This window comes from Melanerpes formicivorus, unplaced genomic scaffold (assembly GCF_026170545.1).
Source record: "Melanerpes formicivorus ecotype bairdi unplaced genomic scaffold, bMelFor1.0.p_v2 SCAF_3, whole genome shotgun sequence".
Taxonomy (NCBI): Eukaryota; Metazoa; Chordata; class Aves; order Piciformes; family Picidae; genus Melanerpes; species Melanerpes formicivorus.
Window position 1 is genome coordinate 23,170,386 of NW_027142355.1, and position 26,986 is coordinate 23,197,371.

At 42.0% G+C, this 26,986-nt stretch overlaps 1 protein-coding gene across 3 annotated transcripts in view; it reads left to right on the plus strand.

Moving 5' to 3' along the window:
* The window catches only part of SFMBT2 (Scm like with four mbt domains 2), a 128,033-nt gene extending 101,510 nt beyond the window's left edge, over positions 1 to 26,523 (plus strand). For 2 of the 3 annotated variants that reach the window (XM_068168823.1, XM_068168838.1), the window contains 7 exons: positions 6,973 to 7,082; positions 13,402 to 13,577; positions 15,156 to 15,328; positions 17,284 to 17,532; positions 17,685 to 17,813; positions 19,910 to 20,014; positions 22,980 to 26,523. In XM_068168823.1, coding sequence (XP_068024924.1) covers positions 6,973 to 7,082; positions 13,402 to 13,577; positions 15,156 to 15,328; positions 17,284 to 17,532; positions 17,685 to 17,813; positions 19,910 to 20,014; positions 22,980 to 23,078 — 1,041 coding nt within the window. In that variant the 3' untranslated portion in view covers positions 23,079 to 26,523. Of the gene's footprint in view, positions 1 to 6,972; positions 7,083 to 13,401; positions 13,578 to 15,155; positions 15,329 to 17,283; positions 17,533 to 17,684; positions 17,814 to 19,909 lie in introns of all 3 variants that reach the window. The other variant, XM_068168831.1, reaches the window with a different exon arrangement.
* Positions 26,524 to 26,986: the final 463 nt, after the last annotated feature.

Below are 26,986 nucleotides of genomic sequence, written 5' to 3' on the forward strand. Positions count from 1 at the left end.
CTCTCATGCAAAAGCATGAGAACTTCTGACTGCCCTTTTATCTGATATCTTCGCAAGACCTTCAGTACCCAGCTCAGGATGTTTGCAGTTGTCTGAAATGAGATGAATTCCAGCCCTTAACAGAAGCACTGAAAAGATGAGATTCCTCCCACATCATCCACCACTTTTGAAAACACCTCTGTACAGGGCTGTAGAGTGACTCTTGTGTCCCCATTCACTTCATCACCTGCTTTATACACAACAGCATTGACAGTTGTTTAATGTTGGTGAAAGCTGGGCCATGAAGAGCTCCCAGTAATCCAGCTGCTTGCGCAGGTGGAGCACTTGGGTCTCAAAGAATCGAGTCAAAAATAACCTTCAGCAGAAAGCAGGATAAAGTGACTGCAGAGCAAAAGTTGACAGCTGCCAAATTTGAAAGCAAGTCCATGGCGGCTTGCTGCTGGGGAGCGTTAGCAATCTGCTGCTGCTTGAAAAACAGGCAATGAAAAAGCAACATGGGGGAAACATGAGGCATGCACAGTCAATACTTATGTTAATGGTTCTTCCTCCTTTCCTCCTGGAATCTGGATTTTGAAAACATAAGCAGTGCGAAGCTTCTGCCGGGTTGTCCTCCAGTGTCTTAGGGCTTTTTTGCATAGATGTAGCACCAGCTTCTCCAAATTCCTCAAGAGTGGGGCCACTTACCGACTGTGGAAACCAACACAAGTTTCCTACAGGAAGCCTATTTTCCCTTGCTTTTCTTCCTTTCAGAACTGCTTGCTGAGGGAGAAAGTAGCAGTGTCAGTGGGACCTGATCACCTTGCTTTTGGAGACATGAATGACTTCCCAAGGGGCTGAACAACAGGGGCCCAGTATTGCTCAGTGTTATTTTGCAGATAAATTCAAGCTCTGTCTGGATACAAGGACCAGGTTCAAATTCTGGAAAGGGTGATGAGAAACCAGTCAGCAGCTCTCAAAAATGTGAGCAGGGGGGAGGATAAGGGTACCCAGCACATAAGGGAATCAAGAAGTGGCAAAGTAGACATCCCTACATTGAAACAAAGATCTGTGGCAGCTGCCAGAGCACCCAAAAGGGCTGCAGAGCTGAGTGGTGAGAAGAGTGCAGAACGTATCTCCTAAAGCCCAAGATCAAGGCTTTGTACAGCTGAAGAGCTCACAAGGGTCTCTATCTCTCCAAAGCCAGTCTCGGTGCTGATCTTGATGCCTTTTTCTTGCTTTACACCTGCTGGTGCTGTGGCCCCAAGAATGCAAATATATTATAATGATCTCTCTCACTATATAGGAAAATTGCAGGCTATTGTAAATTATGTATCAGCATAACTTGTCTGGAATAGATAAATTATACATAGGATTTACTCTGGCAACAAACAGAGGAGGGTGGGAAAGAGAACTCAAAACAGCACTCTGGTGAGAGGTTTTCTAATCACCCTGGTCTCCACTCATAGCTCACTGGTTTTAGAGGCACTCTAGTCGAAAATCTGTCCTGGTTGCCAGACAGTCCACAGTGGGCATCAGTCTCCGTAATGGAGTTGCTGTGTTTGACACTTATGGAAAGTCCAGACTAAAACCAGTTGAACAACCAACTCCTGCCTCATTCCTGACTGAGACTGCCTAAAGAAAGAATAAAACAGATGTCCTTTCACTAATAGCACCAGGCGATGTGAGACCTTGCTCCTGGATAGGTGCTGAGGGAGTAGCTCCGCATTCTCTGCCTTTCTCCACATGGAAGTGTGAGAGTTGTATCAAAAAATGTTGTACAGCTGTAGTTCATGATGCTCTTCAACCCTCTTTTGCCCTTCCTTACCTCCATCACTGCACCAGTGAAGCATCATCCTAGATTCAGTTCCAAACTAACTGGTGCTACTCACCTGAATACTAACAGTAAGATGGATATGGATCAGTACTGCCTGCTTCTGGATTAAACAAGATTAGGAGATACCCTTGTAGTGTGGAATAGGAGCTTCTCGTTCCATTTGAGTACAGTGGGCTGCTCTTGCAAGGGATGTCAGGAGAACAGGGCAGGATGTCAGGAGAGAAGCAAGTTTGCTTTTGTGCAGCACTTTTCTTCCAACAGAACATGTCTGCCAAGCTCTGCATTCTCACTGTATCCCCCTGATTTCTGCCCAGTTGGTTCATCCTAGTGTTGGATTAAATGGTTGTGAGCTCTGCAGGGAGGAAGCTAAGGTACTTTCCAGAATGGCAGCCCTTGAGCAATATTTCCCAGCCAGATCTTTAGAGCAACTGCAACTGATTTGGTAGTATGGTCAAAAATACTGATTTTAGTTCTCTGTGTGTGTGCATGTATCCTTGTATCCACAGGTAGGTGACAAGTAACTCTTGTACTGTCTAGTGCCAGAAATACTTTTAAAGCCTAACTGTTTGTTATTCCTCGTTCCAGCACAAGTTTCTGTTGGGATGAGTGCTTTATTGTGGTTTCTTTGATCTCAAGAGGCAAGCAAGATGGCAATGCCTGCCGTTTAACATCATCTGCAAAGTTTATCTCATTCCTGAGGTACTTGTTTGAGAAGGAAGTTGAAAGTTGGAGCCAAATGCAACATCAGCTATTGCCATCCAACAACTGCATCTGGCCTGACGAATAGTGACTGCATAGTAGCTAAGATATGTAACAAATGCTAACTTGAAGTTAAATTAAAATAAACACACTGCCAGCTTCAGAATATCTGAAAACCACTTCTGAATATTTCTTCCATCTATGCCAACAACTTACCATGGCAACAGTGTAAAACAAAACGAGGTGTCTTTTTGAGATTTCAGATGATCTATAACCCACTGTATCTTAGGAAAATATTAATTAGCCTCATTGCTTACTATGCTTACTATTTTTAAGACACCTTGCTCTTTCTATTCTATTCTATTCTCTGGAAAAGAAAATGGACTGGAAGGTAATGTGACTGTCCAACTGATGAAGATAGGAAAAATCAGCCACCATTTGCGAAGGAAGGCTTTTGTTGCACTCTGCAATTTGACTATTTTTTTTCTTTTTTTTTTTCTTTTAGCACAGCATGACTTCTTAAGAGAAATTTGCATAATTAAATCATGGTGCTCGGAAAATTAAGTAGCTTGCGCTGAGCCTTAGGTGTATGATTGAGCTAGGCTGATAGCATTATTGTTAGTGATCAGATTTGATGTTGGAATGGCAGAAACCTCTGTAGTCTGGAAAGATATAAATTGTGTTTCTGCAGGAGCATTCCTCCTCAAGGCTGGTCTGTGCTATTCAGTTCTTCTCTATTAGTTTCTCCAGCTTAGGAGGTGGACATTTGTATTTTTGAAGTGTCATGGACTGTTGTAGGTGTATTAACACCTAAGTGCTTTAACCATGACTGAAAAAAACTCACTTTTAGATCCTTGATCATCCTGTGAAAGAATCCCAAATAACTCTTTTTCCCCCCTTCTCTCTCTGTCATACAGATGTATCATTGTTCCAAGTAAAATAAGAGAACTGTTTATTGTTCTGCCTGAGGCTAGCCTGGGAATTAGAGTCTCTCTTTGTAGGTAGGAGATGTGGGCTTGTACCTCAGAGGAAGGAAATTGAGTTTCTCCTTGTAAGGTTGATGATCATTGGGCTCTTGAACAGAAGAGTTGTGATGATATTTTGAAGTGCACCTCACCAGTGATAACTCCTGAGAAAGGTTTATCCAGGGTTGGGACCATTAATGAAGAGCAGTGAAGAGGTGGGAATTGTGTGAATACCAAAAAGCTATCGTGAGAAGAAATGTGCTGAACTGCTCCATGGCACCAGACATGTCTAGACATGCATGTAAAAAGGCCCCTTGTGACACAGAAAACTTTATACCAAAGATGTCAGGTGCTTATAGGATTGGGTAGAGGTTTGTGGTGGTCGTGTGTGATCATTCTCAAAGATGTGAACTCCACCCTGCTTGACGCTGGTTCAGCAGTACCAAAGTGAAAGCTCACAGATACATAGGAGCAGTGTCTGGTGTTGTCCAATCCACCTTTCTGCTTCAGGGCACACTGGCTGCAACCAAATGATTCCTGATGGAGAGGGCTGAAAATAAGCTTCCAAAATGTTAGGCTGGTCACACTCCATCTAAGAGGAATTTACTGAATTAGATCAAAATGTGACCAGTCTTTTACAGTTGCAGTAGCTTTCCATCTCCAGAGAATGCTGGAAACTGGTCTAGATTTCTTCACTGTTTTCAGTTTAATCACCATTAATTTTTCCACAAGAACAAATGTTATTCTTTCTCCCTAGTGTTTATTAATGTGGAATATGAAGCAATAATTTTGTTAGAAAGTAACACTGTTAACACTATTACAGACCACTTTCTGCTGTAGAGTAAAATGCCAAACCTAGTGACTTCTTTGAGATATAAAAAGGTTAAAAGCCAGAGGTTTTAAGGAACAGCTTAAAGGGAAATGATTGTTCGTACAAAACATCTTTTTCTTAAAAAAATGAGTTTAGAAGTTAACAGAGTCCTGCCAGTGACAAACCAGCTTTGAGGAAAGTCCTGATACTGTGGGTGTCTTTGGAAGGGCTGGAGTGGATTAGGTGTCTGGGGTAGTGGCCACACTGTTATTTGCAGGGTTGTATTTTCTTTTCTTGCTCATTTCCTAACTGTTCTGACAACTCACATAATCACCATCACCCTGACAAAGGAGGACAGAACTGTCTATGGGAATTGGTCAGCAAGAAGTGCTTGCTTTCTGCTCCTGGCTTTCCCACTGGCAAGCATTATGGGTGTGGAAGTGTGCTAAAGGAGAGCTTTCCCAACAGTTACTGTGTAGGTATTAAATAACTCCCTGGATTTGCTGATCCCGAGGGAAACACATCTGATGAGTTGTGAATGAATGTTGAAGGTACCCAGGCACTCGATTTTTGAAAACCTACCTTTGGTTTCCCTGCATCAGGACTCAGTGTCTCTGTCAAAGGCCTGCACCCCATTGGATTGTATAGCAAGTGGCAGGCAAGAGAAGATACAGATGAATGGCTGGCTGGATGCTTTCTTTTATTGTCTTAGGAACCAGTATGGTTTAGTAATTAGAACAGTGTGTTGTGTGGTGAGATGGGAGCCAGCTGGAGAGCTATGAGTAAATCTGTATTGTAGTTACCCCTTGTATGAGACAGTGAGTGTGCTCCCACCCTTCCTCAGGGTGCTCTGAGGTGTACAGAGCTGCATAAGATGATGTTGTGGTTTGGGTTGGAAGAGTTCTTTAATGATCATCTACTCCTACCCTGCTGCAGTGAACAGGGACATCTTCAATTAGAGCAGGTTGCTCTGAGCCCAGTCTAACCTGATCTTGAATGGTTACAGAAATGGGGCTTTTACCACCTCTCTGGTCAATCTATGTCAGCAACTCCCCGTCATCATAAAAGATGTCTTCCTCTTATCTAGTCTGAAGCTACCTTCTTTTGCCCCCTTTCCTGTTGTGACAGGCCCTGCTAAAAACACTGTCCTCATGTTTCTTACGGGCACCCTTTAAGTACCAGAAGTCTTCAATAGCAGCTCCTTGGAGCCTTTTCTGGGCTGAATAACCCAAGCTCTCTCAACCTTTCTTCATAGCAGGGGTGTTTCATCCCTCTGATCATTTTTGTGGCTTCCTCTGGACCTGCTCTGACAGGTCCATGTCTTTCTTTCTTGGGTGTCTCCAATTGCACTTTTTTGAAGAGTAGTTTGAGTATTATTTCCAAGGGCCCAATATTATGTCAGATTTTACTTCTAGTAAATAGCACAACCGGGCAACTCATCCACTGCTACTCTACATGATACTATGCAGCATTAAGTGAAGTCCTTGCCTCAAGATGAATACTGCTACAAGGTTATCAAAATGCCAGAAAATTCCCAGGTTGGTATATTAAAAAAAAACAACACCCACAAACAAAAACAAAACCAAACCCACCACACCAAAAAAACCCCACCCCAAAACCAAAGCCAAACCAAAGCCAAAAAAATCACAACCAGTCACCACCACCAACAAAAACCACAACAAAAAAACCTTCCAAACAAGCCCCAAAAAAAACCAAACACGAGCCTAAACATGTTGCTCTTGGCAGTATGGCCTAGTCTGTTTTTCACTTCTGATGAACCATGTTCAGAAGTGCCTGGGCAATTTAATGCTCATCAAATTGAAATAATTTGCAGGCCTCCCCTAAAGAATTAAGAACAGGCATTAAGTGAAGAGCTAAATTATAGCAAGCCCAATCCAGGCTTACTGTGGGGTCATTCATGTACATACAATGCAGAGTGTTCAAACACATGGTCTGGTGCTGTTAAAAGATTTGTTTTTCATGTATTTATCTCCTTAGGTCAAGTGTAGACTATTAAATCTTGAATTGCCTGAGCCAATAGTAGGGATCATTTTTATTCTCAGAGACTTTGGATTAAATGGATTGGCACATGTGTTTTGTTGCAGAGTGGACACACACTGGGTTTCAGGCACACCTCCTGCAAACTCTTTTTGTGTAGACCTCATTAATATTCTGCTAATACAGTCAAGGCATGCAGCACTCAGAGCTTAAGCATATTGTTGACCTCAAGTATGTGAATTTCCTCTTTAGTATTCAGTGTGTAATGGTACATGTGGCTTTGCATGTGGTTCAGCCGTCAGAAGTATTTTCATTTGTTACTAAATTGAGACAATATGGATGCAGTGACTGAAATCTGCTTTGGGTGACAAGGTCTGCCTCAAAGAAAAACTACTAATTAACAGGAGATTTTGGGGGTTATCAGTTTGATGTGTCATCTGCAATATGTTTGGTACATTGATCCAATCTGAGACCTGTATTTGTTGCATCTAGCACTTACCTACTGCAAGGTACTCTAGTCATGGGGTCTGTGTTGATAGGTTGGACTCAATGATCCTCGAGGTCCTTTCCAACCTAAGTTATACTGTAATACTGTACTCCTGTCTATGCAGCACCTGGCAACATACTCAGTGTATTCAAGGACTACATCTAAACCCATCACTGTTGTTGGTTTTGTCTCTCAATAGGTCCTCAGCATGGTGATCAATGCAGCTTACAAGCCAGGGAGTGTTTTACGAGAACTGCAGCTAGTGGAAGACCCTCAGTGGAATTTCCAAGAGGAAACGCTTAAAGCAAAGTAAGTCTTTGTTTTGAGCTCTTTTAATTAGAAGACTTAAAAAAATGGAGTTGACTGGGGGAAAAAATAAGAGAACAAAACATTTTTTTCTGTTGTGAGAGTTTTGCTTTCCTAATTATCATTTTGCTTCAGTGAATTACTTGACTCATTCTGTAGCAACTGAAGAAGTGAAATATTCAGCTGAATGGTTCATTTCTATTGTCATTCTCCAAGCAGCTGCCCAAATTTTGATGAAAAATGCCACGTTTATTCAGTGAAGTCCTGAGTTTTATGATAAGCTGTTCATATAAGCTTGACTATTATTGAATTAACTCAATTCTTGGCTTTCTAAATGTAGGAGTATTACTGCTTTTAATATAGAGCCTGTCACTCCAATGCAGAAAAACCTGGTGAGAACAAATGGCACCAAAAAAAAGTAAGAACAAAATAGCAGGGACACAATTTGGAGTAGGAGATTGGGACAAAATGCAAATGTATTAGGGGTTCAGGTCAAGATTGGAAGCCTTTATGAAATCTATGCTTCAATTCTCATCTAAACAACAAGAAAATTGTGTATTTTGAAAATACTCAAATTCCCCTTTCAACTTGAAAATCTACTCATTTATGTCTTCTTTATGTAGTGGGCTCTATGCTTAGGATGTATTTCTAACCCTTGTCTCTGAAATAGAAGAGTCTCATCTAAGCTCTCTCCAGAGTCCATCTAAAGAGCCATTCTTCGAACTTCACGATGGATGTCAACAAATAGTCCTTTAAGGACAGCTCACTCTATTGACTAACTTTGATCACTTTGACTTTTTGAGTACTGAAGTTAAATGCAGGTGAATCTCACCCTTTCTACTGAGCTACATTCCTCCTTTTCAGATAAAAGCATTTTTTTATTGGTTATTTAAAGTGATTGACTGTAAAATGTGGCACTGCTGATTACTATTGTGTTTTATCTTCGGCCATGCAGATATTGCAGAATGCCTATATGTGCTGTGGTTGAGGGAGAGAATTGAGAAACTTATTCTGCGTACTCAGAAACTGCCTCTAAAGGAGGATTGCAAATAGTGATGAAAAGCTACTAGAAAATCCTATTTTTAATTTGCTTTTTTCACCCATGTGGAAAGTCTAGTTTCATGTTTTTTTCAATTGAAATGTTGTGGATGGAAATCTAAAAGTCACCCTTGCACATGCAGATTTTCATTAAAAGCAAGTCATCATCCATGACCTGGTTTTCACTGATTTCAGGCTTCCACATCTTACACTAGCAAACAGATAATGCACTCCTATAGTAGTTGTGAAATCAAGTTGTAATGCCCCATCCTAATAATCTGTCCTGAAAGATTTGAGTTTACAGGTAGTTCACCTATTAGCTGGACTTTGCTGAGATTTTCATTTGAGTGTGTGAATCTGCCTTGTGCAAAAGCAGCAGTATTTAGTTTTCAAGTTTGCTACAGCCCTTTTATTTCTAATGGGAGACAGCACAGAAAATGCTTAACTGACCACCAAGTGGAGGAATGTCTTATCCTTGATAGCTGTCTACAGCCCAACCCACTGTGACATCAGGCATCCTGTTGACTCTGGATGTGCTTACACCAAGACCAACTTAGTTATGAATACATGGGCCACTAGAGATCTGTCACTCATCTGTATCACATCAACCACTTATCTTCCCTCAGCATTACCTGATGTGCTAATCATACTGTAATGAACTCCACCATCTCCATTACTATCTACTAATTCAGTACTGTGCCTGTTTCCTCCTCACACCTATAGAGCAGGTCAGCGAACCTGCTGAGATATTCCTTCTATCTACATAGCCTGCCAGATAAAAGTATAGCACTGCTTTCCAGCAAGGAGATCTTGAATTTTATATTGGTCAGCCAGTCACAGGCTATGTACATGTTCCTGTATGGTGGCTACCTTAGGAGGCAGCAAACTCAGCTCTTCAGTGAGTCAAGAAGCATCTTTCAACTCTATCAAGTCATAGAATAAATAATTATAGGCTGAGAGCTGGGACAGCAAGTTTTGGAGTGACTCCTGAGCATAGCAATGAATTCTCCTCCAGTGTGACTGTGTTTTCTGTCTCTTGAGGAGACTGAGCTGATGGGGCTGAAAAGTGCCTTGTTGCTGTAGATATCTGACTGCTCAAACTGGAGCAAAGTTCGGAGAGCAGTACTTGGTGGTCATACCATCTTGCCTGTGGGCCATTTGAGTGCTTTCATGAGTGGTTGACAGAAGGCTGACATGCCCTAAGAGTGTCTGGCTACCCAAGGACTTCTTTTTTTCTCCCCCCTTCCTGAGTTAGCTTGAGTTGATACATCAAGAAGCATACCAGGGTTATAATTGCATTGGGTTGTGCAGAAATGGAAGAAAACATGCTCATGAAATCAAATAATCTGGGATGCACAAACAGCATGACACGTTACATCAGGTATGACAGCAAGTTGTGCTCCAGAATCTTAAAGAGAGACCTGTAATGAGCAAACCCCTGTCTCCACCAACTTCCAGCTACACTGGTTCCCAGTGGTGTCTTGCTGCTAATGATGACAGCTCTACAGCCAGCTGCAGTGTCTGTGCTGTAATGTGACATGTTGTGTCACCGCCTTCCCTCTGATGTAAACTGACAACTACTTGGAACTTGACAATGTTGTTGTTTGTTTGCAGCAACGGCTGCAATAGGGTAGAGCAAAGGGGAGGGAAGAGGATGGTGAAGAAGAGGTTGTTTTTCCCACTGGCTCAAATGCCAAATCAAGCTCTGTCAGGAATGCGTTATCACAGTCCTAGGGCAACCTGCATCTAGTTTATTCTGCTGTCAGGAGTGACCAGCACAGAATCAATTACACTAGCCTTGGAAAGAAGATAAACAATTTAGATTGTCCAAAGAGATGTGTCTGCAATGTGTGATGGCAGTCGCTTCTCATCAGTGCTGCTGGCTCTCTGCGAAAATAGTCAAACCTGATTTATTGGTGATGATGAGTTAGAAATGTCAGGCCTGATCCTCTGGGTTCCCATGGGGGCCAGCTGAAGCTGTAGGCATTCAGTCCTTGCACTTTTGTAGCTTTATATTGAATGTCTACATCTAGATTTGGCTTCCCTGTTTTACATCAAATGCTTGAAGGACTTTTAAGAGTTTCCATTTCTAAGGGCTATAAGTGGGGCTGCTTGGACGTCACCCATTTTTGTAGGACCTTGAACATAAATGTTACCAGCGTGAGCAGGGAGTTATCTCTGATCTATTTAATCACCAATGGAAGTTGCATCTGAGGAGTGATATTGCCACCAAAGGGCTTAATATTGTTGCTTATGGATCAGCAAAGAACTCAAGTGTATTTCTCATGGAAATAGTTCCAGCCATAAGGGTTTTTGAGATTTGAGTTTGAGTTTTTGAAAGAAGGGAATGAGTGAGAGGGAAGGAAGATTTCTTTGGTTTTAGTTTAAAAAACTACTTTAAAAGAACAGTGATTTCTAAGAAAATTGAATATATGATGCTTCACATGGCTGTTTTCCAAGTGTCCAGTGCTGCCATGCGGTGCATGCAGGTTCCTTATTGCTCACAAGTGGTTGGGAAGTCCTCCTATGAAAACATCGATAGAAGTATCAGTAGTTGGTAATTTTTTGAGAGATTTTATAGGCAAAGGAATGCTTTCCAGGTGGCTATCCTGGAACAGCTCAGATTACATTTGGTGGTATTTGTGTTAAAAATCTTTAGGGTGTGAAGAGTATGGAAAATATTGGTAGAACTTGGTTTATAGTTGAAAGAGGTGCTGCCAAGGCCAAAATCATGTAAAAATTATTACTGCAGCCAGTACTAACACCTTGGATTTTTGAGGCTAATTGCTGCAGCCATGTTGATCTCTATTTTGCCATCCAGTCTGTTAATTACTATGTATGTTGCATTCAAACCACACTGTGAAATCAGTCAGTTGTTTGTTTTCCTACTTTCATCTTTTTCTTTCACCAGGCGCTTTAGTACCACGAGTCCTTTCTGGGCAGCCAAACGCAATAGGAAACACACAGTTAGAAAAAGTCAGCCATCCTTGAATAATACCCATCAGGCAGCTTCCTTAGCTTATAAGAGGCAATTTGATTACAGTGCTTTTGCAGGGGAGCAAAACGAGATGCAGCCATTTCATGCTAGCAGTGAAAGTCAGAACAAGGACAGATAAATTTAAGTTAAATCTGGACACATCTATACATACAGTGAGGCACAGGCACAGGAGGTATAGGTACAGGTGCTCTTGCTGCTCAGGATTCTTCCAGTTTGGAGACCCTCGAGGCAGGGCTGGTGCTTCTCTGGAAATGCTTTAGTCCAACCAAAGTTGGGGTTCAGATGAAGTTCTGCAGCCTGTCACAGCAGTCAGACTTACTGACTGATTTAGGCCATCATTAAACTTAATGGCTCCTGGAGAATGAATAAGGGCAGGAGTCTTTTCCAACACATGGAAAAGAAATATGTAAAACATTTCTAAGAAAGTATATTTAAATACCTGTGAAATTTATTCTTTGATACTAGTTATTGCCTAACCCTCTTTAGCCAGCTTGCCTGTGCAGCTCTTTCATGTGGAAGCTGGGATAACAGTGCTCTGTACCAGGAAGGGACAATTTTTCTGGTTTACATTATCTGTCCAGGTCTGTTAGGTTGCATGAAGAGTTGGCTAATAAAGTCATTAATTAATTAATTCATTCATTCATGTGAATGAATCCAGGATTGTCTGCATGATTTTTGGTTAGACATCAAACGGGGTATCGGAGCCTAATGCATTGCAGGAATTACCATTCCTGAGATTTGTACTGAGGTGATAGTTTGGATCAAGACTTTTGTGGCATGAAGATAGTTGGACTGGGCTGTTCTCAGACCTATGTTTCATTTGGCTACCGTCCCATAACACTTTATGTACCACACTTTCAGACCCTCTCTCTGTGTCTCAGTGTTTCCAGAAAGAGCTTTTGGGAGGGAGAGCAACAGAAGGTGGTTTCTCAGTTGCTTTGTGTAACTCAGTAAAATCTTCAGAGAGGAAATAGGGTCTGGGCAAATGTTGCATATTTTAACTCTCTGGCTACATCTTCTTTGTTCTACCCTCTCCTGTTCCCTTTCCATATCTATCAGCAGCTGATTTCCTGCTAGGGAACTGTGGGTCTTAATACATTCACAAATGCTTTGTCTCATTTTTCCTGATGACTGTATCTTTGTCTTTCATTGCTTCCCACCCAGTAATCTTTCTTTCACTGTCTCTCCTATTTCTTTTGTGCGTGTTACTTTTCTCTCTTCTAAGCACATTTATAATGCCTTAACACCAGGATCTTGCCTGAATTGTCTCCTGTGTTGCATTCTCCAGGATGTGTAAGGGATGTTTAAAAAAACTTAGCTTAGCTTAGAGCTGCTGTTTAATAAATTATGGGGATAATTGGTTTTTCGGCATTCACATCTACAAAGTATTACATCAGGGATGTAACTGTATCTTTCTTAGCCATTTATCGCTCAGAAACACTTCATACAAAGCACTGAAATAAATGTTTTAGTAGCATTTGGATAACAAATGTAAGACAAACCTTTTATTGCTGATTCCTGCGCTAAGCATTCCCTGTAGGAATCAGTATTTAGGGCCTATTGCCGCAGCCCTGTTAAACAACTTGGGAGACTCCTGATTAGTCTCTTGTGTTTTGTATTGCCCATGTCTCATAGCAGTGAAGTCATCTGGTCCCTCTATGGTTGATAGTACAATTTCACTCATGTTTCCTTCTTCATGGTGTGTGTATCCCAGTAACCACGGTTGGCACCATGAAACCGTGGAGTGTTCGTGAGCTGGAACATGAAATGAGAGCTGCCTTGAGAAACTTGGCATTGAGAAGATTGAAAGCGTATTGGAGGCTTAAAGAGACAGTCTCCAGTGCAGCCCAAACACAGGGTAGTGACCAGAAGCTCTTCAAGGTCTAAGCTTCTCATCACAGGTCAATATGCAAAGAGAGACTGCTTCCTTCACAGAAGTTTGTATCAGCTTGCAGTATGAGCTTCGTGTTCTGTGTAGTATCCTCACTGAGCATACTGTGGTTCTTTTCCCGTCTCTTACTGTATCTGTAGATACATCCAGTCTGCACATGCATTCCTTCCCAAATGCATCCATACCTCTGATTCATTTCACCCTGCTTTTGCTTCTTCAAGTCCATCTGAAGTGGAGCCACTAAAACAAGTGGACCTATTCTGCCTGCCTTCCTGAGAGAGATACTCTCCCAAAAGCCATTAGGGAGAATATCTCCCTAACAGGGGGGGGGTCTGGACTGCAGCATTGAAGGACATTGCTTGATTGATGACATGGAGTCTTGTACTCTTTTCTAGATACAGAGGGAAGACCTACAGGGCAACTGTTAAGATTGTGCGGACGTCGGATCAGGTAGCAGATTTCTGCAGAAGAGTCTGTGCAAAGTTAGAGTGCTGCCCTAACTTGTTCAGTCCTGTGCTGGTGGCTGAGGTCTGCCCAGAGAACTGCTCCATTCATACTAAAACCAAGTACAGTGAGTATTGGCTAAAATACGTTGTGTTGCTTGCTGGGAATCAAAGCAGTGGGAGAGCCTGCCTGAGATAATAAAGAACAGGAGTTGTGTAATACATTAATAATGAGTAGGATTCATCTCATCAAAGAGTAGTTATTTAATTCTGGCTAGGCCACTACACAGGAAATAAAAATCTCCAGCAAACTACCCGTCTTGCTTTATCCTCATATACATATTTGAAAGTCTTGCTTAACTCTTCTTCATATGTAAAATAATGATTCTGTTAATATAAGGAGAACATAAAAGGAACTTGCTGTGGCCATCTTAGATTTAAACTGCTACATCTGAGACAGTTTCATTAGATAAGATGAATCCTATCCTACTCAGCAAAAAGTTTCTGGTCTATGCACCAGCACAGGCCAGTGCTGTGATGCTGAGGTGGTGGAAGTACTTTGTCTGCTTAGGGTGTTAAGCATGTTCCTTAGGCTTATGTTTAATGCTTCTTGTGCAGTGTGACCGGTAATAATTGGCTCTTAAACAGGTCAGGAAAGTGGAAGTGACTGTTGTAAATCTTCCACAAAGGTTGCAAGATGCCATTATGCTGTTAGGTCCATGGTCGGATTTGATGATCTTAGAGGTCTTTTCCAACCAAAAAAGTGCTGTTCTTTTATGCTCCTTAGTCAGTATAATTGATTTAGACCAGTTAACTTCTGTTTGACACTGGACTAGAATAAATGGGCTCAATGAGATACTGGATTCACTGAATATACAGGTTTCAGTAGAAGTCTGCAGCTGACCTGGACTCCTAGCTCCCACTGGTAGCAAATGGAGGAGTACAGCTGGTGGAGCTCCATCTGAGTTTGTCTATCTCAATTCTGCTGGCTGTATGTGGCTGGCTAAATTACTCCTCAAAACTCTATGAATTTGATGAAAGGCTCAATTCTGTTACAAACTTTGAGATGGGTGCCAAGTGCCATTTTCATTGTCCTGGGATACCCTAGCTGATGAAGGGCAGTGTATCTGTCAGCCCTACAGGATGCTGTAGAGCATGTCAGAAGACATCTAACACAAGCACCTAATGTAACGTCAGAGGACTCTCACATTCTTGATTTCAACTTGGGCAATGAAATAGCTGAAGGTTATAAAAACTCATTCCTTTGTGCATTGAACAAACAACATAATTCAGAATAGCTGGACCCTCTCCACTCTGCTGAAAACATTCCCAAGTGCAATTTGTGTCTAAGACTGTTGACTCATGCAGAAGTACATTGGATTAAATCTGAAATGTGCTGGCTCCTCTCCCTCCAAGTCACTGCTTGATTTAGTGAAAGCTTTTCTTTAGTATGTATTGTAAGGTTAGATTATGAACTTCTCACTTGTAACCAATAAATGTCTATACAAAAGAGCTGTAACACTCTGTCCTAGTCCAAGATGACATCTTTTATTTACACTGGACATTTTTCCCAAATCAATCTATTTTTAAGTTCCTTGTGAAAGTGTACCTAGAGTGCAGTACTGAGTCAGTAGCAAGAAGCAAGCCATAGTTTCCTTGTCTTTGTGGTTGAAGTTTTTTATGGGTATTTTACATCATCTCTCCAGCTTATTATTATGGGAAGAGGAAAAAAATCATTAAGCCACCAATTGGGGAAAATAACAACATGAAAAGTGGACATGTCAAGCCAGCCAGACGCAGAAAAAGGCGGAAATCAATCTTTGTGCAGAAGAAAAGGAGGTCATCAGCTGTCGACTTGAATGCTGCAGGCTCTGCAGAGGTGTGTGTTGCACTGGGATGAATCAACAAAAGTCCCTTGGTGCATTTCTTTCCCCCCATCTGCATCTTCCTTTTGAGGGACTCCTCAAAAAACCTTAACACTTCCACTTGGTATTTCGAAATCCTACTCTGTTCTTCTATGGTCAAAATGGTTTTATTGGAACACTTTTTACCCTTGTCCATTTTAGAGTTAATAAATGAGAGGTTTTGCTCCCACTTCATAGTCCTCACTAGTTAACATGTTGTCTAGCATTATATCTTTGTTTTCTTTTACTTCCTTATGAACCTTTAGGGAGATGAGCCTGTTAGATGCTTTGCGCAGCGTCTAGCAGAGTTAGAGAGATCTGTGATCCATATCTAAGGTCTCCAAATATTATATTAAAGAACTCATGGGCCATTGTGATTTCAAGAGCTTTTATATTTTTTCATTAACCATTTGTAATATTTCTGGTTCATGTCATCAAGCAATAAAAGTTCTAGAAACTTTAGAGTATGAGCAAATGATTTGTGTCCCAAATGGAAGAAATTCATTGCTGTGAGGGTGGTGAGATGCTGGAATTGGTTGCCCAGAGAAACTGTAGATGCCCCATTCTTGGAAGTGTTCAGGGTCAGGTTGGATGGGGTTTTGAGCAGCCTAGTCTAGTGGAAAAGATGTCCCTGTCCATGGCAGGAGGGTTGGAACTAGGTGATCTTTAAAGTGCCTTCCAACCCATCACATTCTGTGATTCTACAATACAGGGTGTCTTTCTAGTATGCTGTGTGACATGACAAGATCCCAGCTTCAGCAGTGATTCGTGTCCAAATACAAATCAGAGCAGACTTAGTTCTATGTGGACCATTCCCAGGTAGCTTTCCCATGACAGTAATGACAAAGTTCATGTGTGGGTTCCCTTTCTCAACTGAGTTTCAGTGATTGCCACTTTGTTCAATGTGAAATAAAACAAATTTACTTAAGTTGCCTTTACTTCAGCTGGAGGGGAATATTTTAGTCACCTTTGAGTTGATTGCTTGTATCTCCATGTCTTAATCTTCATTTATGTGTAGTTCTGCTTCATTTCCTTAGATTATACCTGCTTCAAAGGAATTTAAACTAATATTAAACTTAAATCAAGCATTAGTCAAGTTTTTCAGCCTTTCAGCCTTTTTTTGAAATTCATCTTTCACTTAAGACCTAAGAATATGGCTTGGATGCTTGCTCACACTTTGGAGCTAAGCTGTTGAAGCCATTTGGGCCACTTCTGTGTATGTAAAGTTCAAAATACAGAATTTCCATCAGTTAGTGTGTGCTTGCAAGCTCTGTGTGACAGAAATAGCAAGAATCTCGTATAATATCCTCTGAATGGAAATTTGTGCTTCACCTTTAGCGGTTAGGTGTTGGGCTGCAAGCAAGGAAATCTGAGTGCAATCCTCTGTCCTGAACTTTATAGAAATATCGCCTAAGAAATCAAGTACTAGGATGAACTTCTACATATGATATTTTTAGAAGATACCAAAATCTCCTTCCTCTAAATACTGGTCACACCCATGACCATTTGCAGCAAGGTGAAAGTTTAAATTCCAGGCTATTTCTGATTTTATTTCATCTCCAACAACCTGAGTTTTATATTAACCTTTTAATATTTTCCCATTTCCTCTTCTCAGGCACATCTACAGTGCCACAAGGTTTGAGATGCAAGCCCAGCAGAGGAGCATTTCATGCCAAATAAGTGATTGCCTTTGACCTTTTCTTAGAAAAAGGGTTTGCCCACTGTGTGCTTTTTCTACTACATTTTGTAACAAATCTAAATTGAGGGCTAATCCACTTAGCACTGTAATGAAAATGGGATAATTTGGTTAAAATAAATGTTACCCTGGACTGACATGGGTACAGGTCTGCAGTTTGACCTGGTGCCTTTTGATTTGCTGCTGTATTAATCTCCGAGCTTGGATGCTGTTTCCTTGATGGCCCTTGTGCAGGAGAGTGAAGATGATGAGCCAGATGCAATGGAGGATGAGACAGCAAGCGAAGAAACCAGCTCAGAGCTCCGGGATGACCAGACAGATACCTCTTCTGCTGAGGTTCCCTCCACCAGGCCTCGGCGAGCAGTCACTTTGAGGAGCAGCACTGAGTCTGACAGACCTCCCCCCACAGAGAGAGCCCGACGGAGCCGGAGACCGCAGCCCCGCTCCTATAGTGAGGTGCAGAAGTGTGAACAAGTCAAGGAAGTGAGTATGTCCTGCTAGCACTCCTGATTAATAGCAGCATTCTTCCTAAATTAACCTTCGGTGCCAAGCCTTCCTCATCTGAGAAGAGCATCCCTGCCCTGGTTCTCCACACGAGGTAGTTTTCCTTATGAGAGCTTCTGTTTTTTTTATAGGAAGTTAAGCAAGAAGAGGAAGAGAAGCTCATTCTGGACAGTAATCCTCTGGAGTGGACTGTGACTGATGTTGTGAGGTTTATTAAGCTCACTGACTGTGCACCCCTTGCCAAAATATTTCAGGAGCAGGTAGAGGTCTTCATGTGACTCTTCTCTTTGTGTCTGTGGTATTGGAATGGGCTGCCCAGGGAGGTGGTGGAGTCACCATCATTGGAGGTCTTCAGGAGGAGACTTGATGGTGTGCTTGGTGCCATGGTTTAGTTGTTTAGGTGGGTTGGATTGGTTGATGGGTTGGACACGATGATCTTGAAGGTCTCTTCTAACCTGGTCTGGTCTGGTCTGGTCTGGTCTGGTCTATTCTATTCTATTCTATTCTATTCTATTCTATTCTATTCTATTCATTCACATCACAAAAAAAGAGCAGGACTTAACCACCTTGATAGCCGGGCCTGAGACTTTGACAAACAAATTGTGATCAGACTTTATATTTCCTCGGGCCAAGCTATAGCACAAATTTTGGCAAGGCAGGAAAACCATTGGAAACTTGAATTGGAGCCTTGCCAGGTCCCCAGAAATACCAGAAACACCTCAGCCAGAGTGCCTGTGAAAAGCAGGAAGTTTACACCTTTCTTGTCCATGCCAAGGTCCACAGCACCATCCTGATGTCACACAGGTACCAGAGTGTAATAACAGATAGTGGTAATTTGGACCTAGCAAGATGTCTTTATGGGCCACTTGGGTGCCATTGGTTTGGGAAGCAGAAAACTGCTTCTTGGACATAAAACTAGCTGCCTGAATTTTGTTACTAACACCTAGATGCTTTGAGTATGTAGACACCTATTTCCCATCTACATTTCTCTGACAATCTGGCAGTCAATCCCTTAGAGAAGATGGCAAGCATCTCTCCATTAAGCAGACAGGAGCAAAAGCCAAGACTCTTCATCTCCAGTCAGTGCGAGCATGTAAAACTTATGTAGAAAAAGCCATTCCTTGGCTAATGAGTAACAGCCACTGCTGAAAGGAATGGGCAGCACTAAGAAATTGTAGTTAGAAAGTGTGGTTAATTAGGTCATTGCCAATGGCAGTCAGTGGTATGGCCGACTGCACATTGAACTATCTCTGATTCTTCACCATGAATAACTGTGCCCAGGTCCAGCTGCTTTGACTGGGAGAAGTTGAAGTGTGAGTCTAGAGCAAGGCCAAAACACTCCATAGCAAGATGTTGTATTCAACCACGTTGCAGCATGCTCCGACCGTTTGTTAATCAGCTTGGAATGGTGCCAGGGCTTGAAAGCCAACCCTGTCTCTCCTCTGCCAAAGAGTTTTAGGGGAACTTTAATCAAACACAGATGACTGGAGCTTTTCCTTGTGATTTGCATGGAAGGTCTGCTGCAATGGGCCATGCTATCAAGCTTCAATGGAGGAAGAACTTGAGTCATGGACAGTCCTGATCAAAGCAGTGGTTAAGGTCTCCAATTCTTCCTTGTGCTTAATGCTTCCTAATCAGAGCTGTCCTGGGGATTTTTTGTTGCCTGTGAGTTACAGTGCTGTTTTCTGCACTTAGATTGATCCTCCCTAGGGGGCAAAAAGCAGTTTTGTAGCCTGCTTGACTGCTTCTCAGTCCATTAAAGAATAAAGAGGACTTGAGCTCTTCACTAAAAATATCATAAAGGCAACAGAAATCCCTGATAAAATGGCTTTTGTCTAGGGTGCTAATTCCTGGAGTTTGGTTCATAGATATGTCTGAGGGAAGAGCATGACCTCCAGAGGTCTCTTCCAGCCCCCACTGTTCTGTGACTGTGGGACATTAGAGATCGCAATAGCCCCAGGTGGTCCAGGCCCCTCTGTCTTGCTGTTCAGCAGCTTAAGTGGAACAAGGCAGATCCTGAGTAGGTCAGGAGCAAGGCAAACACAAACCTGGGCTGAGCAAATCATAGGCCATCATTTGTGTACCTTGCAGTTTCTTTAGAAGGTGATCCTGCATTTCAGCAAATGGGAGGTTATTCCTAAACTGGGTACAGTATGAGAGCCTGTGAACGCACTAGACACCCTCTGAAAAAAAATGACATGTCCCAGAGAAATGAGATGGGCAGCATCAAAAGGGGACAAAACTACATTGAATTCTGGGGCAAACTTCCTTACTTGGTTCTCCAGACCCAGTTATGCTTTCTAACCTCTAGAATCCAGAGGCAAAACCATTTTCCCTGTCCTTTTTTCTTCCCTAGGATATTGATGGCCAAGCCCTTCTACTGCTGACACTGCCCACTGTGCAAGAGTGCATGGAGCTGAAGCTTGGTCCAGCCATCAAACTCTGTCACCAGATTGAGCGAGTAAAAGTTGCTTTCTATGCACAATATGCCAACTGACTGCACTTCTCCATTGTTTTCTGTTTTCCTTCTTATCTCCTCTCTTTTTTAACAGTTCAACTTGTTCAAGGGGTTTTTTTTTCCCCTATCGATTTTCTTTTCCAAGAACACATGGAATTGGAAGCACTGGGAATTCATCTGTAGGGAACAAAAAACAAACCAAACAAACCAAAAACAAAACCTGAAACAAACCCACAACAGAAAACCAGCAGCAAGTTGAACTAATTTTTCTGTACTTGTAAAGCACACCAAAAGACTGCAGGCATCTCTCCTTGTGAGCCTCTCCAGCCCATTACAGAGTGGTGCAAGGCCAGCATGAATCAGAAGGTTTGTTGTTTATTTAAACAGAGCTATTGATGGCAGACACATGCCCAAGGAGAAGATTCAGACATTTGCAAGTGATGATGGTTTGTCTAAGCCAATTTCTGAGCATGACCATTTATTTTTGTCAAGTCTGACTCACTTCTTTCATATTGAAATGGAAGTCATCATTTGTAGCATTCCCTGGGGTTCACTGCAAAACCTTATCTTAGTGATCAACAGGGGTTTTTTCTCCCTCCTCTCCAGTCTTGCAAAATGAGAAAGTGTCAGACGAGTTATACGCTGTTCATTCTTCCCAAGTGATTTATGAAAGAGGACTCAACTCATGGTTTATATATGGCATCAGACAAAGCTACAGTGAACTGACAGGAGTGCAACAAGACCTCATGCTCAGTAACGTCACAAGCACAGTGAGCTGAATGTCTCTGTGATGGGATCTGTACAGTACTGCATTCATGTACCGGAACATGCATGAAAACTTTCATAGTCAAGCCCATCTTCTTAAATCCAAGTCACTTTAAAGACCTGACTTTGAGTCCCACAGTTTTAATTACGAGGCTGTTGGGTGAATGCTGGTTTCATTTGCACCTTCGTGAATGTGTTACTGGGTGGGACTATAAAGCGTCATCCTCAATAGGCTGTGATGCTTTAGACTAGCTGATTCAGCCCGACATAGTCTATATAAAAGCCACCAGATAGTCCCGGTGGCACTCTGACTAGTGAAACTAGGGACTTGCTTCATGCCAAGTAGGGTAAGCACCAGAGAGAGTGAAGAAATGGGTCAGGCACCTTGGTTTCGCCTCAGTTGTGTTTTTAAGAGAAGTATTTACCATGTCCTTTGGAGGAATATGTGACCCCATCAGTCCCATCTGCTAAGCTTTAATTTGCTGTAACTCAGAACCTGGCAGCATCTCCCAAAACCAAGAATCAAACTGGGGCCAAGTCTGAATTTTGCTCTGATTTTAAGGTGCAAGTGAGTCTCTCTCAAAAAGTGAATTGGATGGGTCATGCTGAGTTTTAACCCTATTTCCTGGGAAGCCACAGACTTTTGATCTCAAACCATCCACTCTCTTGTTCCCTGGCCTTGGGAAACTCAGCTCAGAAGCAGTACACAGCTCTGTTATAATAGTGTGATGCCAAAGCCCACTGAGTGAAGACTTCTTGAAAGAGAAATGTCATTTTTAGCCCTCAAATCTGAAGCCAGTACTTGTGGCTGGATAACTCCCTCCTCAAGTACATACCATATGGTGACAGCAAACTTGGATCAGATGATCTTGATGATCACCATGTTCTCTGAAGAACCTGCTAGGTAACACCAGGCTATAGCTGCTGCTTCACCTTCATCAACTTCATCCTTAAGTTCTTCAGGTTAAAGGGGGAAAGCCTCAGACATAAATATTCTGGACTATGTTTTAATCTGTCCTAGCACATGTGCTGGGCAACAACTATTAACTATGTCATGCATCACTGGGCAATTTCTAGTCTGTCCTTCAGTGAGTTTCCTGTTTGCCACTGAGGAATGTGATGAGTGCAACCACTGCAGGCTTGGCCATTTCCTGTCAACTTCTGAGATTTCCTCAAAAATGTCCTTACGTGGAAGAGAAGCAGGACTGGATCTGTTCTAAGCTGTTTTCTTGTACTGAGGGTTGTCTTGTTTAATCATCTGAAGGGAAAAGTAGTCACCCCTGCATCAAATGACTTCCTTTTGTTTTTTAGAAATCCAGGAACAGGGCTCTGTAGCAGTGCTGACGTTCAAAAAACTGAGTTTTAGACTGTGGACCATGTCTGTGCAACTAATTTCATAACTACTTTGGATCTCTCTTAGAGTCCCCTGAAGATGTTTCTCCTTGTTTAACCTCTGAAGACAACAGAATTGTGCCCAGCAAAATGAGAGCACAGCTGAGAAGAACAAGGGCGGTGCTTCTCCCAGCTCCTCCTTGCTTCAGCTCAGTCCCTCCAATGGCTTGTACATCTGTCAGCACAGAGGTAGCTCCCAAAAGGCTGCTGTCAAGAGAGATGGCATACGAGGACCTTTCAAGGAAGGGAAGCAGAATGACACAGATCCTTTACTTACCACATCCAACTTCTTCTGAGCATCCTTTGCTGCGCTGATGTTCTTGAAGTTTCTGGCCATTGCGATTTGTCAGAGACATTTAACACTTCCTGGGACATGTTGCATAAACCTCTTTGTTTTCTCCATCAACCTTGTAACTGTAGATATTCCTATGGCAGCTAACTACTCATGGAGGTATTGTTGGGGAGTAGGCAGCCAGAGACTCTGAGAGCAAACAACTCTGATGCTGGCCAACCAAGGGATGGGTGAAGCATTGAGCAAAGCACATGGGAGTCTTTACTGATTGTTCAGGGAAGTTAAATCATATTTAAAACTTAACAATTAAACAAACGGAGAGTTTTAGTTTTCTCTTGTGCCAGCTCTTTTATTTCCTCAGGTTTCTCTCTCCTCACCATTTGTCTCTCAATTTAGTGTTCTTCAGTGCTGTCTCATTTATCACTCTCTGTCCTTTTGGAAGAGATGATAACCCAGATTATTCTTTTTCTTTTTCTTTTTTTACCTTGGGTGGTAAAAATTCTTTATTATTTTGTTTAGTCTGCAGGTTGGAAAGAAACAGGTGATTGGGTTACTATTGTCTGTTCCACTGATTGCCTTCCAGAAAAGTTGGAGCTGAACTTCTCAGACAATTTCTAAAGCAAGTGGAAAATGGAAAATGTGTAGATCAACTGGACAGTACACTCAGATGGTCACAGCTTGATCAGGAATCAGGAGCAACTACTTACCCTTGCCTTGTCTTCTTTTCAGTTCTGGAACATTAGCTTTGGAATAGTGTGTTTCAAAGGAGATGTTGGAAACCCAGTCTTGCTAGGGTCAAATGGCATTGCACTTTGCAGTGTAAAACTACAAAGCCTCTTGAAGGTTTGTTTTTTTTTCCAGCCTCAGTTCCCAGTTTAATTCAGAGCTGATGCAACTTCACAAATATATCGATGACACCGGTGCAGGCACATCTTCTCCGCATCTTGTTCTGAATTTGGCATTCAGGCCTGAAGTTTATTTTATCAGCTACAGAAGGACACCACTGTGAAGTGCTGAACCCATGATCATCCAAGATCATTACCAAGGGCTGAGGAGCAGCCTTACTGTTGCTGCTGGGCTGTTGGATGCTGAACTTCAGTCCATTTATACAGACCACTTCACTCCCACAAGAATGGTGTGCAGACACCTGTTACTGGCCTCTTTTCAGACACAGGACCAAAGACGAGCATTTCTGGAGGAAAAGTAGTGGATCAGAAAGTGTGTGGGATCTCCTTATCTTCATCTGCACTGAATTCTTTTGAACTTGCACTCCATCAGGTTAAACAGATCCCTGCTCACTTCCCAACTTCCAGTGAAGACTGAAATCAGGGCCAATGGTTCCACATCATATAATTAATGAAGCATTTATCAGATGCTTGTCCTAGCTGAGATAGTCTGGCCCACACTGTCAGTGGTATTTCAATGCCTGCTAGGATTTACAAAGTTTCTCAGTAAGCTAGACACCTAAACCCCATTAATATTTCACTCTGAGTATACAACTACTTTGCCTTAAACTGGAAAGTCACCATTCCTTCAACCTTTTGCAAGTTCTCAGCCATGCAGTGTGGAGCAAACACCATCTCAGCTCTTTCAAGGCAAACCAGACACTGCTGGGCTCCCATAATCGATGTTTGGTCACCTGAACACCCTACTTTAGTCTTTGCAGGGCACAAAATTGAATTTGGCAGAGCTGCAGTGCCATCTCAATGTTTTAGCAGCTCAGTACAATCAGGGCAAGTGGTTTTTGTCATTCTGGTGCAATGTGTCTTGAAAACGATGAACTTGGACTGTTCCTCTCACTTCCAAATTCAAGTGCCAAAAGAGAAGAACATGCTGCAACTGAACACCCTTAAAACCAGCTTTATTAACAGGTGGATAAATATAGTCTCAAGGGCTCCATTTTGGTGCTAAGATATGTCACACTGTATTTTTCATTGCTTTGGATTACAAAATTGATTCCCTACTCCAAGAAATACTTTGTGTAATCAGAAATGTCTTAAGCATTAGGGTTTGGGTTTTTTCTTTTGTTTGTTTGGGTTTTTTTGTGGCTGTATATTTATAAACTCAGATACACTCAAAAATACTCTCCCCCCAAATCATGTAAGTTTGGGAGAAGTTTTATACAGTATATTTATGTTAAAACTCTTTCCAAATGTGGGTGCATGTGTATTTTCTCCTCAATAATATTCCTCTTCACATCAGCTGACCCAGAACTAAAAGCATCTGTTAGTCAGGATTTGATCCAGAATTAACTAAGGTTAGTGGAAGGGCCTTCATGGCTGTGTAGGTTTGGGACCAGGTCTTCACCAGATTTTTTACTTAGAAACCACACTGTGCTCAGTAAATCAACATACAATTCAAACTCCTTCTCCTAGAACGCAGAAATCCAGCTTAAATCTGCCAGACTTAACAAGGGGGAGCTTATGCCCTTAGGTGCTCATGAAGTGCTAATAAAGGAGCAGAAGCATGTAATATTCTCATTTATTCATTGGTACAACACTCCAGCAAGAAGTGCAAATGATCATAATGGTTGCATTTAGGATATGAGGCAGTCATCAAGATGAGAGTTTTACAGTCCTATAAATGTCAGCTGTTCTGCGGAAGAGGAGTGGTTTGCACTGGTTTGATGCCTTGTACTGGAATTCTCTTGTGGAAGAGGACGTGTGAACTGCATAAAACCAACAGTGATGCTATTGCTGGACAGGTCATGTAGCCTAAGTAGCCTATTGCACTAGGTCAGTTTCTGTGTGGCAACCTACCCACAGGTTTTCCTGGTCCTGATGACTGCCAGGGATGGTGGAGAAGGGTGGGAGGGTTTCAGTGAAGGGGAAATGATTGAGCTATCTTTGTGAAGAGGAAGCCCTCATGACATGGAAGCACAGCTGTGGTCCACAAACATCATTCCTAAAGGCCTCTCTGAGTCTTTTGCAGAGACGGGATGCTTTGAGTCCCAACAGAGTCTTGGTGAGAGAAAGGAAGGGAGCTGTTAATACACTCAGAGCAGCTACAATGCTGAATGGTTCATATTTTGTTTTCCTGGTGCAGATACAGAAATATGGCTCAGATGACTCCTGGCTCCTTTCTTCCTCGTGATCAGCTCCTCTGGGTTTCCTGAGTTTTGGGCTGAATAACTTCCTTTTGCACCTCTCAGACCTGCAGGAAGTGTCAGGGGCTAAAACATGAGTTCTGTCCCATAAAAAAAAAATAAATCCTACATTGCCATGAGTATAAGTTGTGTGTCTACAAAACTCTGCTCTGTGTTACAATTTGACAAAAATTGTCATTCCCAAGTCACTCCACCTGCTTTTTGATTGTCAATTCTCACTAGAGAGATGCTTCTAAATATATACATTGAATTTCCCAGTGCCTGTTCCAACAAACCTGGGCAGGGTGTGCTGACACATGCAGTTATTCCAGCAGCCATCACCTTTGGGGACCTGCTTACTAGAAAACACTGACTTAGGAAACAGTATCATGATACTTTCATGTACACAGGCAGGGATGTCAAGTACAGCCAGGCATTTGCTGCATTATGGTCCAACAGAAGTGACAGTCTCAGGTGCAGGCTTTGAATGGAGTTGAGTTTTCTCACATACCATGGTAGAACAAGACAAGCACTTAAACTCTCATGTCTCTCATGGAACAACAGGAATTACCTCCACAACCAGCACTTATGGTCCATTTGTGGTGATGCACATTGGAAACCTTTGAATTGTTTTGCATTCCAGTTTGTACTGAGTATTTGACTCCAATTTTGTGTATATAATCCCTTTGGTGTGGTCCAGATATGTGTATATATATATATGTATATATATGTGTGTGTGTGTATATGTATGTGTATATATATATATATACATATAAATCAATCAATGCTGGTGTTTTTACTTTTTCACCTTCACAGGGCAAAGGGCATGTTGTTAGTTTGCTGTAAGATTCTATTCTGTATATATGTTTCCATGTAAATAAGTCAAAATCTATATTCAGAGTTATATTTTAATTTTTATTCAAAATGAAAGAAATCCCCTTTCTACTTGAAACAATTGTAAGCCACGTTGTTAATAAAGTTACACTAAATCGTATCTTGTGTCTCTCTCCGGCATGGTTGGTTGGTTGGTTTGGGATTTTTTGTGTTCTGTTTTCCATTTGGCTGGGCAGTGAGGGTTGTGTTTTGATGTATTTGGTTTATCTCTATAATGAGGTAAGGTGAAAAAAAAAACTGTTTTTTTTTTCTTTTTTATAGATTCATAGTATCATAGTTAGGATTGGAAGGGACCACAAGGATCATCTAGTTCCAACCCCCCTGCCATGGGCAGGGACACCCCACACTAGATCAGGATGGCCAGAGCTTCATCCAGCCTGATCTTAAACACCTCCAGGGACGGGGCCTCAACCACCTCCCTGGAAAACCCATTCCAGGGCTTCACCGCTCACAGTGAAGAACTTCCTCCTCACATCCAGCCTGAATCTCCCCACCTCCAGCTTCATTCCATTCCCCCTAGTCCTATCACTACCTGATACCCTAAGAC